Raw genomic sequence first — 15,845 nt, forward strand, 5'->3', positions numbered from 1 at the left:
GTTCTTGGAGATCGGCGCTCTTGTGTTTACGTCATTCGGACTCAGGCACCGTAAGGTGCTGTATCGATAGCGTCCAGCAATTGAAGCTGCCTGATAGGGCAGGTTGTCCGCATGAGTACGAGTACGAGCACGCGAAACCTCTTCGATTCGCTCGACTATGAGAAGGCCGCACTTGCAGAGCAGAATCACAGCAAGTGATGACAGAGTGAGGTGACATCCAGCTGCTGTTCTCTTTCCTTTATGCTCCAATTGGCCCTCAACTGACGACAACTCCAGTGAGGGCCCGATGTTGCAGCCATGAGGCGATGGTCAGTGTTTCTATACCCTCCAACTACCTTACCAGATGCTGTTTGATGCACCAGTACTACTACCACCGGCCATCTTCTACCTACTCCTAAATAGCATAGCGGTTGATTTTCTGTTGAGACATTCTCTTGTGTGAAAGTTTCTGTACTGGTAAATATCCACTGCACGGGTTAAAAACGCAGGTCGACCAATCGTCATGGCTAGTTGCAGGGTAAGCGCCCGTCTCCTTGAATCTCTAGATCATGCCCATGCGACATACGGCCTCCACGGCCATGTCACAAACTGATTGAAGCCTCTCCTGCATAAAGACTCACTCACTCACTCTCTCTCTTTTCTTCATTCCATACTCATATAGCTTGTATAATGGACTCAGACGCTGGACGAGTAAGAATCACATTCAGCAGCATTTCGAAGGAGTATACGAGACTATGAGATATCCACGAGTGCTGGTGAAGCTAACAGACGACATGGGTTCACCACTGATTGCAAGACGGTGATCGCTGACGGCGGGTTTAACAGGGAATGAATATACCGACGGTCCAGCATCACACAGAACCTAGTCAGTGGGTGGTTGAGGGATGATACAAACGTCAAAGGCCACAAATCTATAAGGATATCCTGCGATCCATATGTCATTGATTTCGGATCTCGACTTATCGTCATCTTCTCTTCCGACTGTCTCCATCCTTTCACAAATCGCCACGAGACTCTACTTCGCCCTGAATTCCAGGATTAATATCCATCTACACGTGCTGTTGGCGCCTGAAAACGCCGCTTCTACAACGCACAGCCTCGCCATTGGCTCTTCCGGCAAATCCTACGAATCCTTCACATCAAGCGCCAGGGGTTCTGTCGCGTAGCCGCTCACTCTTCGTCTCGCGATCAGACTATCGAGAATGGATCTAGCCAGGCTCCGGCCTGATCTGCCACGCGCCCGCCTTCAGAACCAAGTCATCCAGGTAGGCCACCTTCAATAGGGGTCAACTTAGACTCGACAACATAACGCATTATGGCATCTGTCTTTCTTGAAGTGCAACCACCTGCGACGTGAATGTGATGAACAGCATCTCCGAGCGCGACGCCGCGAAGCTGCCGATGGGTCATCAACGAGCCTATTATCCCGGTCTAGAGGTCTCGACAAATGCGCAAGTCGGACAGGGGCTGGAAGTCTTCCGCGGTGACGACGGCTTGGAGGTTGTCAACTTTGGGCTGGACGCCGTTGGTAGTGGTTCCAAAAACGAGGCTGAAATCAAGGAGAGCGAACGAAAAGAACCTGTGAGAAAGAAGCTGTGGCTCATCGTAGCAGGCGTCGTCATTTCGCTGCTTGTGATTGCCGCAGCGGTTGCGGGCGGCGTTGTTGCATCGCGACGACACGGACACAAGTCAGCCACAACAAGACCAGACGATTCCGCGGGCTCTCAACCTTCTTCCACCCCGTCGACCTCTTCCAACTCGTCAAGCTCGCCCAATGCCGCTTATGCGCGCTCAGGCGTCGGAGTCACGGGGTGGTGGACGAGCTCCTCAAGCTTCAACATCCGCCTCATCTACCAGGGACAGGACGGCGACTTGCGGCTGATGCGGTATCACTCCGGCGATGGCAAGTGGTCGATGTTGGCTACCTTTGAGGACACAAAGGCTAAGCGAGGCACTCCGATTGCGGCATCGTGCTTCAATGTTCCCGTCTTTTACTTCACCCCGGTGACGGACAGTAATGTGAGCCTGGCCTTCACCCAGTTGGGGTTGCGTGGATGCGGCTAACTCGGACTTGAATTGTGAAGAACTACATGCAAGTAGAGATATTCTATCTCAACGACCAAGACGAACTCCAAGAGTGGGTCTACAGAGAGCAGGACATCCCTTCGTCTTCGGCACAAACACACAATGGCAGCGGAATCATGTCGTCCAAAGGCTGGAAGGCAGGGACAAACTCAAGGCTAGCAGCATACTGGCCGAGCGTCATCTATCAGGACGGCGATAACTTGATGCAAGAAGCTTATCTTGCCAATCTGACTTGGAACCAAGAGAAGGTGGGCTTGAAGTGCCATGGAAACTCAAGCATTGCAGAGATTCCGTACACTGTCAACGCAGGAAGAAGTGGAGGCGAGAGGCTCATCTATCAGCGGGACGACCAGAAGCTCCTTGTCGAAGAAAGGCACAATTTGACCGATGAGTTGAGTACGGGTGAGTGAAATCCCCCCTTTACGTCCTTTCGGTCCTCCGGATTCTCATACTTGGTCAACCCTAGATGCGCCAGCTTTCACTGTCCCGGCCAATGCACCCATGGGAGCATTCACCGTGCCCCGAGATAGTACAAACACATCTGACGGCGCCATGAATACGTATATCCTCTGGCAAGACGACACGGGCGCTCTCCAGATGACTTGGGAGGATGACAGCACAGGATGGCGAACCTCGTCGACGCCTGCATCCCTGGGAAGCCCCGACAATGGCACGGACATCTCCTGTCTCACGCCGACGATTTGGTCCGTCACATCTTTGCTGTCGGACTACGGCATGGCTCGGTGTTATTATCTGGTTGATGGGCATATCAGGGAGGTGCAATATGACGGCTCGAACTGGTCCGTGATTGGAAATGTGCAAGTGGATTGATTTATGCCTGGGAGTTTCATTAAGGCGTTGATTGTCACGGCAGAAGTAGCCAGCGACTGTTTTGTTAATGAATTTGACTCATGATACGAGTACCAATCATCCATGTATAGGACATCAAGGCCATTCCTTTCTATAGCCGCGACTTGTTGCCTCTGCTGTAACATCGTTACCATCGATCATCAGACCCCAACAGCCCTCTTTTCATTCTACAGCTGCCCCAAGACAAATCGCTCGAGATAACAAAGGACGAGAGCTGCTGAATGTTGCTGTGGGCGGAGATGTGGAACGATTCCGGGAGGTGATGGATATGGGGCTTGATGTTATGGCGGAGGATAATGCTTAGCAGACGGCTATTGATGCGGCTGCTGCGTGTGGGAATAGGGCGGTTTCGGAGATGTTTGAGAAGAAGAAGGATTCAAGGATAAGAAGCTCACGGATTGTCTCAGGCATGAGTCGTTATGTGCTTTAGAGTCACGTCTTCCTCATCTTTCCCTCTAGGTCACATGGGGAGGAGGAATGTCAGCAGTCAAGCAATCAAGACCTGAGTCTCCCTGATTTGTTACCTATTCACTCAGAGGACTATAAACAGATCAAAAAAGCCACTCCTCAGTTCAAGTGCACTGGTAAAAGTTATTGTCGTCAGGCCTCGTCCTGTGCGCATAAGTGCCGCAATATCTAATGAACGTCAGTAAACCAACATCAGGCACAACACGGGATGCTTTTACGAGCTCACCTCGCTACTAGCTCGTTCCCATCCTGAACAAAGGTAAAAATAGCCCTGGAGAGCATAGGATCTCCTCCGGTATACGGAACCGTCCACGAGAGCGGGAAGCCCCAGAGCTGGCTGCCACAGTCTGGTCGGTTGAAGTGGTATCTGTGAGGATACTTTCGTGCACCTAGTAGACGACAACTTGTCAATCAAGAAGCCGTGGACAGACCAAATTGATGTATGTGGCTCACCAATGGGATTGTTTCTGTGCGCTAGAGCCGCATTTCCAGCGTTCGCGACATCGGTCGGCGTGAAGGCGCGGATGTTGCCTGTCGAAACGAGTAAGACGCCATCTATGTATTGCACTCTTCAGGGTTGGGTACTATCTTACCACAGACTACATTGTTCGTGGGAAGGTTGGTCACTCTGGCATCGGCGCCGGAGGCAGCGACAAGGACGGCGATGTATGAAAGGGGCTTCATTTTGAGAATGCGTGAGATGCTTGAGATGGCTTGAGGAATACTTGATGGAAGTGATTCGCGGGGGAATCCAGTATACTTATAGCCCAAGGTCAAGTTCTATGACGTTGGGCGGGACCAATCTATGTTGTATCACTTGTTCAAGTTGCCAGCTGAAAAGTCGTACATGAGGTTGATCTTGACGCAAGACTTCGACGCCTTGCAGGATAGTGGCGTTCGGCCGACATAACGACGCATGTGCCAGCCTGAACGCGCGAACCTGTCTCGGACCTGTTACTCACAATCAAGGCATCTTGCTGAACATTGTCTCGGAAGTCGTATCATATTACAGCTTCCATCTCCGCATACAATGACCGCATACCATGGAAGACATGACAACGTGTGTCGGCAGCCCGGGCCGTTCCCGCGTACTGCCCCGAGACAAACGGTAAGAATGCGTGGTGCCACCTTTCAGTCATGTCTGTGATCCATGTGATGAGCGGTGTGATGAGTCTCTATCCTTTGGGATGAATCAGAATATCCGCCACATATTGTGTCAAACACTTGAATGTGGAGAGCTGAACATGGCCCATTGTGACTCTATAAGCCGCCACAGACGTGCGTCTAACCAAGCGCCATCCTGCCGTGCCCCGGATTCGACACGGGTGTCAAGTTCTACAATTTTTTTTTGACCGAAGTCGGGAAGAAAGCGGGCTATATGTAAGGTAGGGCAGACCGATGAAGCCTTTTGTGGCTCGCTTTCAGCCTGTCCGGTAAGAAAGAGCATCGGTTGGACCAGCTTTGCACAAGTTATCTGGGGAGCGATGAGCAGCGATGATAAGCCGTGTTCGCATCTACTTCATCGCTTGCATGATTTCGTGTCGCGACAGCAATGAAAGGTATGACTCTATACAGCATGTCAGTGAATATTCAAGGGCGTCGTTGGGTAAATACACACGGGCAATTTGCCATCGACGGCCGATGATCTCCATCCCTTGCTTGATCAGATGCAACTTGTCAGCGGTGGTGTCACCAGGAGTAGGCCGTGAGCTTTCCAGATAGAGCAGTGCAACTCTGTACATCATATGCAAGAGAAACGGGGACGATCGGTTGTGTATGTCCATAAAGGATCGCCGTGTAATCAGATAGTTGGACATTTGGAGAGCCGATTGCGATATCAAATTGGTTTCCGTGGACATCTGATCGAGAGATGTGACAAAAGATTCCGCTCTGTCCTTGTTCTTCGCCTGAGAAGAGTCCAGGAGAAGGATCCCGCTTGAAGCTGTTAGAGTCCAGAAGAAAAAGAGCAAAGTGACAAGGAGAACTTACCAATAACACACGGCCGTCTGAGAGCAGAATTCCATCTGTCTCAGATGCGCTTCTAGCTTTGAAATGCTGACGAGGGAGAAGATGGTGCGCCTCAGCTGGGCCGTCTCGCTCTCTGGGGATCCTTCGGCGACATGGCGGAGAACCTGGCCGAGTAAATGAGCAGCTTGTGCGAAGCGGGCAAAGCGGCCCAGGTCGAGAGCAGTGGCTGAGCCCAACGTGTATGCATCCTCCGGCCTGCCAGACTAATCACATCGTGTCAAAGATGAACCGCTGCAAAGATTGGGCCCAGGACTTACTCCGTCATTAAAGGCAGCATCGTCAACAGGAAGCCAATTCTCCAAGATCGGGTCAGGCGTCACCAGATGGCGGCTGGGATCGCAAAGGTTCAGAAACCTGGAGACTATGGTTAACACGGAATCGCTGCAATAGGGAGCATGAGGAAGTAACAGTACCTATCCAGAACGAGTATCGACCACCATACACGGCGGCGTTCCTCCAATTCGTTCCACGATATGCCGTTCAAGTCTCGGCAGAGAATGGACTGGTCGATCCCCAGAGCGGTAGCATAGCGAGCACATCCAGCAATGGATAAGTATGCGGATGGATACACGCCGTGTCCGATCTCATAAAGAGCCACAAGAACCGAAGCTTGAATAACTTGAAGAGACAAAACTCCGGAATGTTCGAGCCTAAACTGCAGATACTTTGTGACCTGATAAAGCCGCGACCTCGGGTTCGAAACCTGTTCGCTGGACAATCTCATGGCAAGAATGAGAAAGAAGAGCTCGGCACGCTTATGCGTGAGCCAGCCGACAAGATTCGCCAGGAACTGTATTCTGGACACAATCGGCATCCACTCATGCACAGAGGTGAAGAACTTGTCAGAAATTGCCTTGATGTTGGCAACATCACCAACAAAGTCCGACACTTCCTTTGTAATGAGATGATCTACGGATGGCTCCGGGACTTTCAACTGGGCGCTGACGAACGCCTCCGGATCAAGGAAGCGCTCCGTGAGAAAGTTGGCCGCGGCGGACTGAGAGGAACCGGGGTGGAAGGCATCATAGTCCGGGCTTGGGTGCGATGATATCTCGGCTGTAAGTGAAGCTTGGTCCGTCAGCAAGCCGGAGGTGGGAGAGACGACAGCATTGGACGGTGCCGGCTGCGTCTTTCGCTCTCTCTTCTTGCGGCGATACGGATAGTCGCACACAATCCGCTTTCTATAACGGGTTGCCGCTGATCAGCATAACAGACAACTTGAGAACACCCGATAGTAAGCAGACGCCAAGTTTGACCTCACTGGAGACAGCCTCTGCACTGCGGAAGAGCGCGGTCGCACCGCCTCTTCGAGTCGCGACATGCTAGGCAGGCAAAGGGCGCAGGCGTCGTCGCCAGGCTTTCGTATCGCCTGTCCATGGTGGGAGATGGCGTTATCCCGGGCACGTATTAATAACTGATGGGCTGCGGATAGGCGAGTCACGCAGCAGGCTGAAGGGATGGGGGAAACTGCTTAGCTGGGGCTGCGGCATCTTGCGGACAGATGCGAGCTGATATGACCGCTCAAGTGCGGGTTTACGGGAGGGCGGCGCTGACAAATTTGGGCTTGCGGATGCCGAGGTCTGGCATGATGTCCGTAGGAGGCAGACTGTGGCTTACAAGCTGACGTGAAGACGCCATCATCGTCTTTGGCTTTTGACAGGGCCTCGGTCTGATTTGGACTTTGAACATATTGATAGGACCAACTATGTTATGCTGTTGAGCGTGGTAAGATGCCGGTGACCCAAAGTAGACATACCCGTCCCGTATGATCCCGGGCATCATATAAGTGAATGCTGAACAAGCTAAACTCACACCTTTCAAGTCGCCTTACTTTCAGCCAGCCTCCAAATCTCCTTGTTTATGGCCTCCCCGAAACTCTTCGTCGTCCCCTTGCCCCCAATATCTGCTGTAACCACGGCCTCCTCCGCCCGAGCCATGACACTCTCCATCGCCTGAAGCAACAGAGCAGCAGCCTCCTCATGCCCAAAATGCTGCAACAGCATCTGCCCAGCCCAGACCATGCCCACGGGGTTCGCAATCCCCTGCCCCGCAATGTCCGGAGCGCTGCCGTGGACGGGCTCAAAGAGACTGGGGAACTGGCCGCCCGGGTTGATGTTTGCAGACGGCGCGATGCCAATGGTGCCGGTGCACGCCGGGCCAAGATCTGAGAGGATGTCGCCAAAGAGGTTGCTGCCGACCACGACGTCAAACATGTTGGGCCGCTGCACAAAGTGCGCCGTCAGGATGTCGATGTGATACTTGTCCACGGCCACGTCCGGGTACTTGGCCGCCATCTCCTGCACCCTCGAGTCCCAGTACGGCATCGTGATGCTGATGCCGTTGCTCTTGGTCGCGCTCGTCAGTTTCTTGCGCGGCCGGCTCTGCGCAAGGTCAAACGCGTACCGCAGCACGCGATCCACCCCCGTCCTCGTCATGACCGTCTCCTGAACGACAATCTCGCGGTCCGTCCCCTCAAACATCTTTCCCCCGATGCTGCTGTACTCGCCCTCGGTGTTCTCCCTCACGATCCAAAAGTCGATGTCGCCCGGCTTGCGGTTGGCCAGGGGGCATGGAACGCCGGGCATCAGGCGGCAAGGGCGGAGGTTGATGTACTGATCGAACTCGCGGCGGAACTTGATCAGGCTGCCCCAGAGCGACACATCATCCGGGACGATGTCCGGCATGCCCACGGCGCCAAAGTATATGGCGTCGAACTGGAGGAGCGTCTGCTTCCAGTCCGGCGGCATCATGTCGCCATGCTTTTGGAAATAGTCGCAGCTGGCGAACTCGAACCATTCATACTGTATCGGGATGTCGTAGATCTTGGAGAGAGACTCCAGACAGGCCACGCCGACGGGCATGACTTCTTTCCCGATGCCATCGCCAGGGATGACGGCGATTTTGAGGGGCTTTGCCGTCATCTCGGTTGAGCGTCAGCCGGCACCGTTGTATAAGGTATCACCAGAAGGGGAGCGAGATGGCAAGACCAGATCAAATGATGATGGTAAAACCTGGGGCAAATAGTGGAACAAAGAGACTGATGGGAGAAGCAGCACGACACGGCAAATGATCAGCATTCGTACGCTTCTTCTTTCATCCGCAGAAGTAGCCGACTCGTTGGGCGGGGTATCACGCTGCCTCCCGCCAGTATGAGGTGACTATTGCATGCACAGACAGATTCATGCTGAAGACTTTACAGACAGCAGACGATAGAAAGTCTCAAAGTCGAGCTCTGGAAACCGTTCTCTTTGGAGATTACTATTGTTTCTCACGCCAAACCTGTTGTCCTTTGAAGGAGCTTGCATGAAGCCGGAGATCTTCAGTTTTATCCGAATCCAGAGAGATTCCTGTTTCGGCCATTCGCTGCCCAATCCCCGACTTGTTGTTACAATGGACATACCTTTCGATGTGTAACTCTCACTGCAGGTACCGGTTCAAGCTCTTTCAGGCGATGGAGTTTTACTACTTATATTCGCCGTTGAAAACTCCAGAATGCCAGATCCAACCTCATCCACCACGGCCTCTTGGTTGTAATGCCCCGGATCAACGTCGTGGCCATCAACCCAAGCATTGCTGCCAGCTTTCTCCTTCGTCGTATGAAGAAATGAAAGACAAAACAGAAAGAAGCATAATTGAAGCTGTGCTCCTCGTTGATTCGCTGCGCGTTGCCAAACAGGATAACTGGGGAAATACGTGGAATAGATCAAATGGCGGACGCTTTAACGGAGAGGCGTTGCCAGTTTTGATGCCAAAGATTGACACGCGGTGCTCATTTCGAGTCGTGACGGTGATGGTAACAAAGCCCTTCGGACATGGTGAGCACTTTAAAATGACAGTTTCATTATGAGACCTCGCGCTTTGTTGCGGTTGGCTCACACACTTCCAGCTCGTCTTGTCAGCTGGTATCGGCAAAAACATTAGGCGAGGGCAACTTATAAACTGGAACATGGTGTATTCGCTTGCTTATCCACAGGATTCAACATAACATCTCTTGGAGAAGTACTGCACAGGTTTTGTCAATTTGCCTACCGGCGTGTTTCCGGAGAGCATATCTTTGTTGTGAGAAATCGTTGATTACTACATATGTTGCGGGTGCTTCACTCATCTATCGGCATTTCCATCGAACTTGACCACCGCCTATTGCCGCAACAAGCACCTCCAAGATTGGTGCGCATAGATTCGAGGAGTCAACACTTGAAGAACAGCCGACTCAGTATATCCATATCTGCTAACGCATGAGAGCCCAGAGACTGGATATTCTTGATATGGTCTCATATTTACAACTTCCATCATCACCATCACAAGTCGCTATAACTATCAACGGTCCCCAAGTTGCTCCTAGCATAAATCCCAAGGATGACTTCACATTTGCGTCTTGGCCATCGTTCAATCTCTTATCTCCGCAAGCAACCTGAATCTCATTTCGATATTACTCACACTCAGTGCCTTACTCACACTCAGTAATACATTGTCAAGACACAAATCCCCAAGCAACCAGCCCTGCAGTAAACCATTACCCTAATCAGGCAATCTTTCCAAGACATCTCGCACCAATCATCAACACCCAACTACTAGCCGCAAATCGAACTCGGCGTCAGCAACACCATTATTAATCGCAGAACCAGCACCCCAACCACAACCACTCCATGGACACCAAAAACAGCCCTTCTTCACTGCATTAGCGGAGAATTTCGGCATTTTAGCAATCACTTCGCTCCACTAAACTCACAAACCACATCCATGACAAAGCCTCCCGTCCGCACTTCAACAAGACCCTTTCACCGACCGCTATCCCACTTCTCCAGGGGCCTCGACTCCCAAGGCAACCCGAGGTAAAACCCTGAAACAGGAAACCGGCACCACTCGCCCAGCGGCTTGATTCCATACATTTGTATCCATTCATTACAAATGAACTCTTATTCATCACGAGGTCTATCGGGAGTGTTTACAACTACCATCAAGTTGAAGGATTCAAGCCATGTACATACGCAGGGGAAATAAACCGGATCCGACAACACTATTACGCCCGGTTAGTGCGGATTGCTTCAGCTGGCTGGCAGTTGATGCATCTGGCTGGATCCGGATAAATAGAGTTCTGCTAGCATCTTTACCATTCTGTATCGTTTCGGACATGCTCAAGTTTACCAAGCGTGTCTATCGGACTTCTGCTTCGGCATCAATATTGTCTTCGTTGTGAATCCTTTTTAAGGTAAACTCCATGTCGCTGTGATATCACACCTACCTCGCAAGCCCTACAATCTCGATCTCAACTCTCCATCACAACAGTTCTCACATTAACCATCATGGCCGGTGAATTCGTCCTTGTAAGTTACCTCCCCGCCTCTACAGTATTCGTGATCCATAGCTGAATAGCTTATAGCTCACCGGAGCCACTGGCATGATCGGCTTCCGGACACTAGTCTTCCTCCTCGAAGCAGGCTACAAGGTCCGCGCCGCCGTCAGGAACCAAGCCGGCTTCGACAGAATCTCGCAACTCAAGCCCGTCGCTCCATACGCCGCCCAGCTGAGCAGCATCATCGTCCCAGACATTACTGTCTCGGGAGCCTACGACGAAGCCGTCAAGGACGTCGAGTACATCGTGCATGTTGCCTCTCCGCTGGCGAGCAACGCGCCTCCGGGCATCGACTATGACAGCTACATGGTCCAGCCAGCCATCCACGGCACAGTGGGCATCCTTGAGTCTGCGATCAAGGCGACAAGCGTGAAAAGGATTGTCATTACCGGGTCCATCATGTCTGTAACCACTCCTGCAATCCTAGGCTCGGGCGAATACATTAACGGCAAGTCACTCCTCAAGATCCGGCACCTCGTGCATATCCAGAGGATCTCAAGTCAAGATTATTTCGCTAACATTTCACAGAGGAATCACGAGTCCCAACATCGCATGGTCCATTCTCAAACGTCATGGACGCCTACGCCGCCTCCAAATCCGCCGCCTTCAACGAAACCAAGCGCTTCGTCGCCGAGAAATCCCCCCAGTTCGACGTCATCCACGTCCTCCCCCTCTACGTGATCGGCCGCGACGAGACCGTCACCACCGCCGAGCAAATCGTCAAGGGTACCAACAAGATCCTCATGGGTCCTCTCCTCGGCACACCACGGCCTCCCATTCCAGGCGCCCCAGTCCACCTTGACGATGTCGCCCGCCTTCATGTTCTCTCGCTGGATCCAGAGGTGGAGGGTAACCAGGACTTTTTGGCTGGATCCCATCCCCTTGAGCCGTTCGACTGGAGGGACTCAATCGGCATTATCAAGAAGCATTTCCCGCAGGCGGTTGCGGATGGCTTGTTCAAGTTTGAGGCTGTCGAGCAGCTTGTGACGCAGAAGACGCAGGTGGACACTACCAAGGCGGAGAAGCTGTTTGGATTCAAGTTTAAGCGGTTTGAGGAGCAGGTTGTCTCCGTGGTGGGCCATTACCTGGAGCTGCTGGGTAAGAACTAGGGTACCGCCGACGGGCACTTGAGCCATGGTGTCATCAATAAGGAGAAAGAACATAAGATAGACTCTCACTTCGATCACGCAAGCTGGTAACCATTCACGCAATGTCATCTACTGTGCCCGAGCCTCATGTCGTTCAATGGGTATGGTTACGATCCAGCAGTTCGCATTCTCGCTCACTGTCAGACTATATCCAAAACGCCGTGATTCTTTCATTCTGCAAAACCAATTCCTCTCATGCCATATAAGTGAAAACCCACCATGCAGCCCATCTCGTCCGTCCATTTCCAATCTCACCCCAGGTCCCCCAGTAGACGGTCCTTCGCTGAAACCAGCATCACAAACCCTTGCCGCACTCCAGCCAGCGCAGCAGCTTATCCACAGCCTCCCTCGCCTCCGGCAGAAACTGCACCAGCGGCCACACATGCATCAAGCCCTCTCCCTCCACATACTCAATCTTCCTCCCCCGCTCCACCGCCTTGGCCACAAACTTCCTCACATCAGGAGTCAGCATCTCCGTCCCTCCGGCAAAGACCAGCGTCGGCGGCAGCTTGTCAACCTCTCCATACAGCGGACTCACGCGCGGATCGTCCGGCGACACATCCGGACAGAGATACCGCACCGCTTCCTCAAACCCGGGGACATCCAGCCACGGATCCGTCTGAGCAGCCTGTCGCACTTGCGGATTCTGAAAGGTAAACTCCACGCAAGGCGACATCAAGGCCAGCCGAGAAGCCGCCGGACGACCACCCCTGAGAGCCTCCTGTGTGAGCGCAAGGCCCATGCTCCCGCCCGTCGAGTCTCCGACCACGAAGAACGGCGTCTTGTCCTGCGCCGGCAAAGCAAGCTCCTCATACGCCGGCCTCACCGCATCGAAAATCTCCATCAGCGTATGCTCCGGCGCCAGGGGGAATATCGCGACCGTGACAACAGCCTGCAGACGCTCCGCCAGCACGGCCACCATCTGCCAATGCGCGGCGTCAATCTCGAAGAGGAAGCATCCGCCGTGGAGGTACAGGATCCGCGCCTGGTTCGGCATCTCTGATTTCGGCGCCACATCGTACAGGACGCAGCCGCCGAGACGGCGCTCCTCGATGGTGAACTGCGTTTCCAGGTGCGCGGGGGGTCGCGTGCTCTTTGTCTGGCGGTCGTTTTCGATGCGTTGGCGGAGGGCCTTTACGGTTTGGAGGGAGCCCTTGAAGCGCCACCAGACCATCCACGAGGCGAGATAGGCCTGCCAGCTGGCCATTGCAGAGTGATTTTGTATGAGGGTATTTGGAGATGTTTGGTGTGAGATGGAGGCTGGGTTTGAGCTGGGTGAATAAGCTGGAGGAAGCATGTGATTCCATCGCTTTATATTACTTGCTTAGTGATACTATCACACAAGTGCGGCCGCGATGAGCTCCGCTATCGAACAATCATGTCATCGAGTCTCACATTGAAGGTTAGATGTATCCTTGTCTCGTCTTTCGTCTGTCTCTCTCATTTATCTTGCACAGGTGGTTGAACCGCGAGACTATACGAGTACTACTTGAAGCTGCAAGATGCAAGTCACGGCAATGTAAGTGGAGTGATTACCATGAACCTGGGCCATGCATTGAGGGGCAGCTAAGCAACATCTCTCAATGTAACGTCAATTGGCATGCATTCAGCTGCTGAGCCTTACAACAGGAGAGCGGCAGGATTGTCGGACTCAGTATTGGATTTCCAGGCCAAGGTACTCATTGCGCGTAAGGAAAATGATGCTGTTGCTCCTCTTTTTGATACCATGGGATAGTGCCTATTTCGGAAAGTTTCAGAGGTAGACGAACAAGATACCCTGGATTAATTCAACTGCTGTCCGTCTCTAGCCTCGCATGTAAGATAGAGAAATACTAGATAGTTAGAAACGGATACAGTGGTTGGCCTTTCCGTATAGTGCGAACTGACAGACAATGAGTTGTTCGGGATTATCAGCACGGAACAAGGTAAAACATGTCGCGTGCTGTGCGACGGTCGGCCTCTCACTCGTACTAACTCCATCTCCGTAAACAGCTCACAATCCTAAGGTAACATTAGTCACATCCTATAGCGCGATAGATTCGGAGAAAAAGAAGCTTAAGAACAAAGATAGTATCTATCTCATAGAAAAGAAGAAAATAGAACCACTCTTGGTCGGCAGCTCGCGCACGTCATCCTCCGTCGGGCGCGCGGAAACGAGGATAAACGACAAAAGCGACGGGGCGACGCCACGGTCGGATTTATCGACACACGCTTTGTGCCTGGAAATCCGATCTGGAGCTACTTTTCCACTGGCGCCAAAATCCGACAAGTGTCTGGTGTCTTACAAACAACGCCATGGCGGCGGTATAGATGGAGATCGCACGAAATTCGGTTTCGTCGACTGCAAACGGAAATAAAGTAGATGTTGATGGTTAGGATCAATTCAAGTATATATAGGAGGATGGGTTCGTCCAGTTTCGTCTTGTCGTCAATCCCAACGCCATCAACACAAGCAACAAGCACTACAACAAGCACTACACCAAGCATCACTTACACGCTTTACAAGACCCAATCACAGAGCTCTTTATACACTTGACTTCCAACTCAACCACAGCACTCGCCATGTCTCTCCAAGACAAGGTCGTCCTCATCACCGGCGCCTCCAACGGCATCGGCAAGGCCACCGCCCAGCGGCTCCACAGAGAAGGCGCCCGCATCGTCGTCAACTACCGCTCCGACGCCGCCTCCGCCAACGCCCTGGTCGAGTCCTTCGGCCCCGGCCGCGCCATTGCCGTCCAGGCCGACGCCGCCAACATCAGCGACATCGACCGCCTGGTCAATACCGCGGTTGAAAAGTTTGGCCGCATCGACGTCGTCGTGGCAAACGCCGGCCTGATGCTGATGCGGGACGTCGAGGACACGACGGAGGACGACTTCACACAGAGCTTCGACCTCAACGTCAAGGGCCCGTACTTCCTCGCGCAAAAGGCCGTGCCGCACATGCCGCCGGGCTCGCGCATCATCTTCATCTCCACGGGCGTCTGCCACTACTCGTCCGTGCCGCCCAAGTATCTCCTCTACGCGGCCACAAAGGGCGCCATCGAGCAGATGACGCGGGTCATGGCCAAGGGGCTGGCTGCCAAGGGCATCGTCGTCAACGCCGTGGCCCCCGGCCCGACGGCTACCGAGCTGTTTTTCAAGGGAAAGCCCGAGAGTTTGGTCGATTCCATCAAGGCCTGGAGTCCGTTCAACCGGCTGGGCCAGCCTGAGGAGGTGGCCAACACGATCAAGTTTCTGGCCAGCGACGAGAGCTCATGGGTTGCTGGCCAGACGGTGCTGGTGAATGGGGGCATTATGGTGTGAGGGGTTGTGGTGAAGCATTTTGGTACTATTGATTATTCATGTTATATTGGAATGGATAGAGCGTGCTGGTGTTTTGATGGCATATAGATGGGATAGCAGGTGATGCTGTAATTACCTTAGATGAAATTGAATTGTTCGACATCATCACGTCCTTCACATGCTTCTGCGACGCTTGACCTCTTACGGCCGACGCTAACCAGCAGCAGCTGATGCGGGTACGTACCGAGCCCGAGGTGACCCGACGCCGACGCCCTGTGCGTGGTCCGCGCTAGGCCCAATTCGACCACTTCAGTCGAGCCCTGCCACAGCGCATGACGACGCAACCCTTGAATCATTGATCCCAGCTCTTGTCATCCAAACACGACAGGTGAATCTGATGCGACTTGTATCCATGGTCAACTCTTTGGATACCTTAACTCCTCGGTTCACGGTATAACCCCCTGCATCTTCAGGCACTGTACAAGTACGATCGACTTCCCCTGATCAACACGAGGCTGTCAGCCTCGACAGATGCGTCCTCCCCTTTCCGGCGAGCACATGACTCCTTCTCTTTCGCTTCCAGTGACGCTCCCTTGTCATGATACAATGCG

The 15,845-nt window shown here is 52.9% G+C and overlaps 7 protein-coding genes across 7 annotated transcripts; 3 read left to right on the forward strand and 4 right to left on the reverse strand.

The window, feature by feature from the left end:
- Positions 1–1,401: 1,401 nt before the first annotated feature.
- BBK36DRAFT_1117183 (hypothetical protein) lies at positions 1,402–2,916 on the forward strand (the record flags this gene model as incomplete). The annotated part of the gene is made up of 3 exons (XM_024890324.1): positions 1,402–2,019; positions 2,085–2,487; positions 2,552–2,916. 3 exons carry the CDS (start codon positions 1,402–1,404, stop codon positions 2,914–2,916), a joined length of 1,386 nt encoding a protein of 461 aa, XP_024750088.1.
- A 611-nt stretch (positions 2,917–3,527) lies between these two features.
- Positions 3,528–4,107, reverse strand: BBK36DRAFT_1158729 (hypothetical protein; the record flags this gene model as incomplete). The annotated part of the gene is made up of 4 exons (XM_024894135.1): positions 3,528–3,591; positions 3,650–3,812; positions 3,877–3,954; positions 4,017–4,107. The coding sequence occupies 4 exons, from the start codon at positions 4,105–4,107 to the stop codon at positions 3,528–3,530; spliced, it is 396 nt and encodes a 131-aa protein (XP_024750089.1).
- An 826-nt stretch (positions 4,108–4,933) lies between these two features.
- On the reverse strand, positions 4,934–6,828 carry BBK36DRAFT_1198313 (N-terminal binuclear Zn cluster-containing protein; the record flags this gene model as incomplete). The annotated part of the gene is made up of 6 exons (XM_024897032.1): positions 4,934–4,990; positions 5,042–5,358; positions 5,413–5,654; positions 5,709–5,781; positions 5,865–6,632; positions 6,713–6,828. 6 exons carry the CDS (start codon positions 6,826–6,828, stop codon positions 4,938–4,940), a joined length of 1,569 nt encoding a protein of 522 aa, XP_024750090.1. The 3' UTR covers positions 4,934–4,937.
- Positions 6,829–7,268: 440 nt separating this feature from the next.
- On the reverse strand, positions 7,269–8,372 carry BBK36DRAFT_1158731 (isocitrate/isopropylmalate dehydrogenase; the record flags this gene model as incomplete). The annotated part of the gene is made up of 1 exon (XM_024894136.1): positions 7,269–8,372. The coding sequence occupies one exon, from the start codon at positions 8,370–8,372 to the stop codon at positions 7,269–7,271; it is 1,104 nt and encodes a 367-aa protein (XP_024750091.1).
- A 2,382-nt stretch (positions 8,373–10,754) lies between these two features.
- Positions 10,755–11,913, forward strand: BBK36DRAFT_1140548 (NAD(P)-binding protein; the record flags this gene model as incomplete). The annotated part of the gene is made up of 3 exons (XM_024893388.1): positions 10,755–10,775; positions 10,832–11,303; positions 11,333–11,913. The coding sequence occupies 3 exons, from the start codon at positions 10,755–10,757 to the stop codon at positions 11,911–11,913; spliced, it is 1,074 nt and encodes a 357-aa protein (XP_024750092.1).
- A 334-nt stretch (positions 11,914–12,247) lies between these two features.
- BBK36DRAFT_1168302 (alpha/beta-hydrolase) lies at positions 12,248–13,159 on the reverse strand (the record flags this gene model as incomplete). Its single annotated transcript, XM_024895159.1, has 1 exon — positions 12,248–13,159. One exon carries the CDS (start codon positions 13,157–13,159, stop codon positions 12,248–12,250), a length of 912 nt encoding a protein of 303 aa, XP_024750093.1.
- Positions 13,160–14,497: 1,338 nt separating this feature from the next.
- On the forward strand, positions 14,498–15,277 carry BBK36DRAFT_1135171 (NAD(P)-binding protein). The gene has a single exon (XM_024892547.1). It carries the CDS (start codon positions 14,515–14,517, stop codon positions 15,253–15,255), a length of 741 nt encoding a protein of 246 aa, XP_024750094.1. The 5' UTR covers positions 14,498–14,514; the 3' UTR covers positions 15,256–15,277.
- Positions 15,278–15,845: the final 568 nt, after the last annotated feature.

The sequence above is a fragment of the Trichoderma citrinoviride genome (assembly GCF_003025115.1).
Source record: "Trichoderma citrinoviride strain TUCIM 6016 unplaced genomic scaffold BBK36scaffold_6, whole genome shotgun sequence".
In the NCBI taxonomy this organism is placed as follows: Eukaryota; Fungi; Ascomycota; class Sordariomycetes; order Hypocreales; family Hypocreaceae; genus Trichoderma; species Trichoderma citrinoviride.

Coding starts and splice junctions, on each gene's coding strand:
- BBK36DRAFT_1135171 (XM_024892547.1), top strand. CDS start 14,515: ATGTCTCTCCAAGACAAGGTCGTCCTCATCACCGGCGCCTCCAACGGC.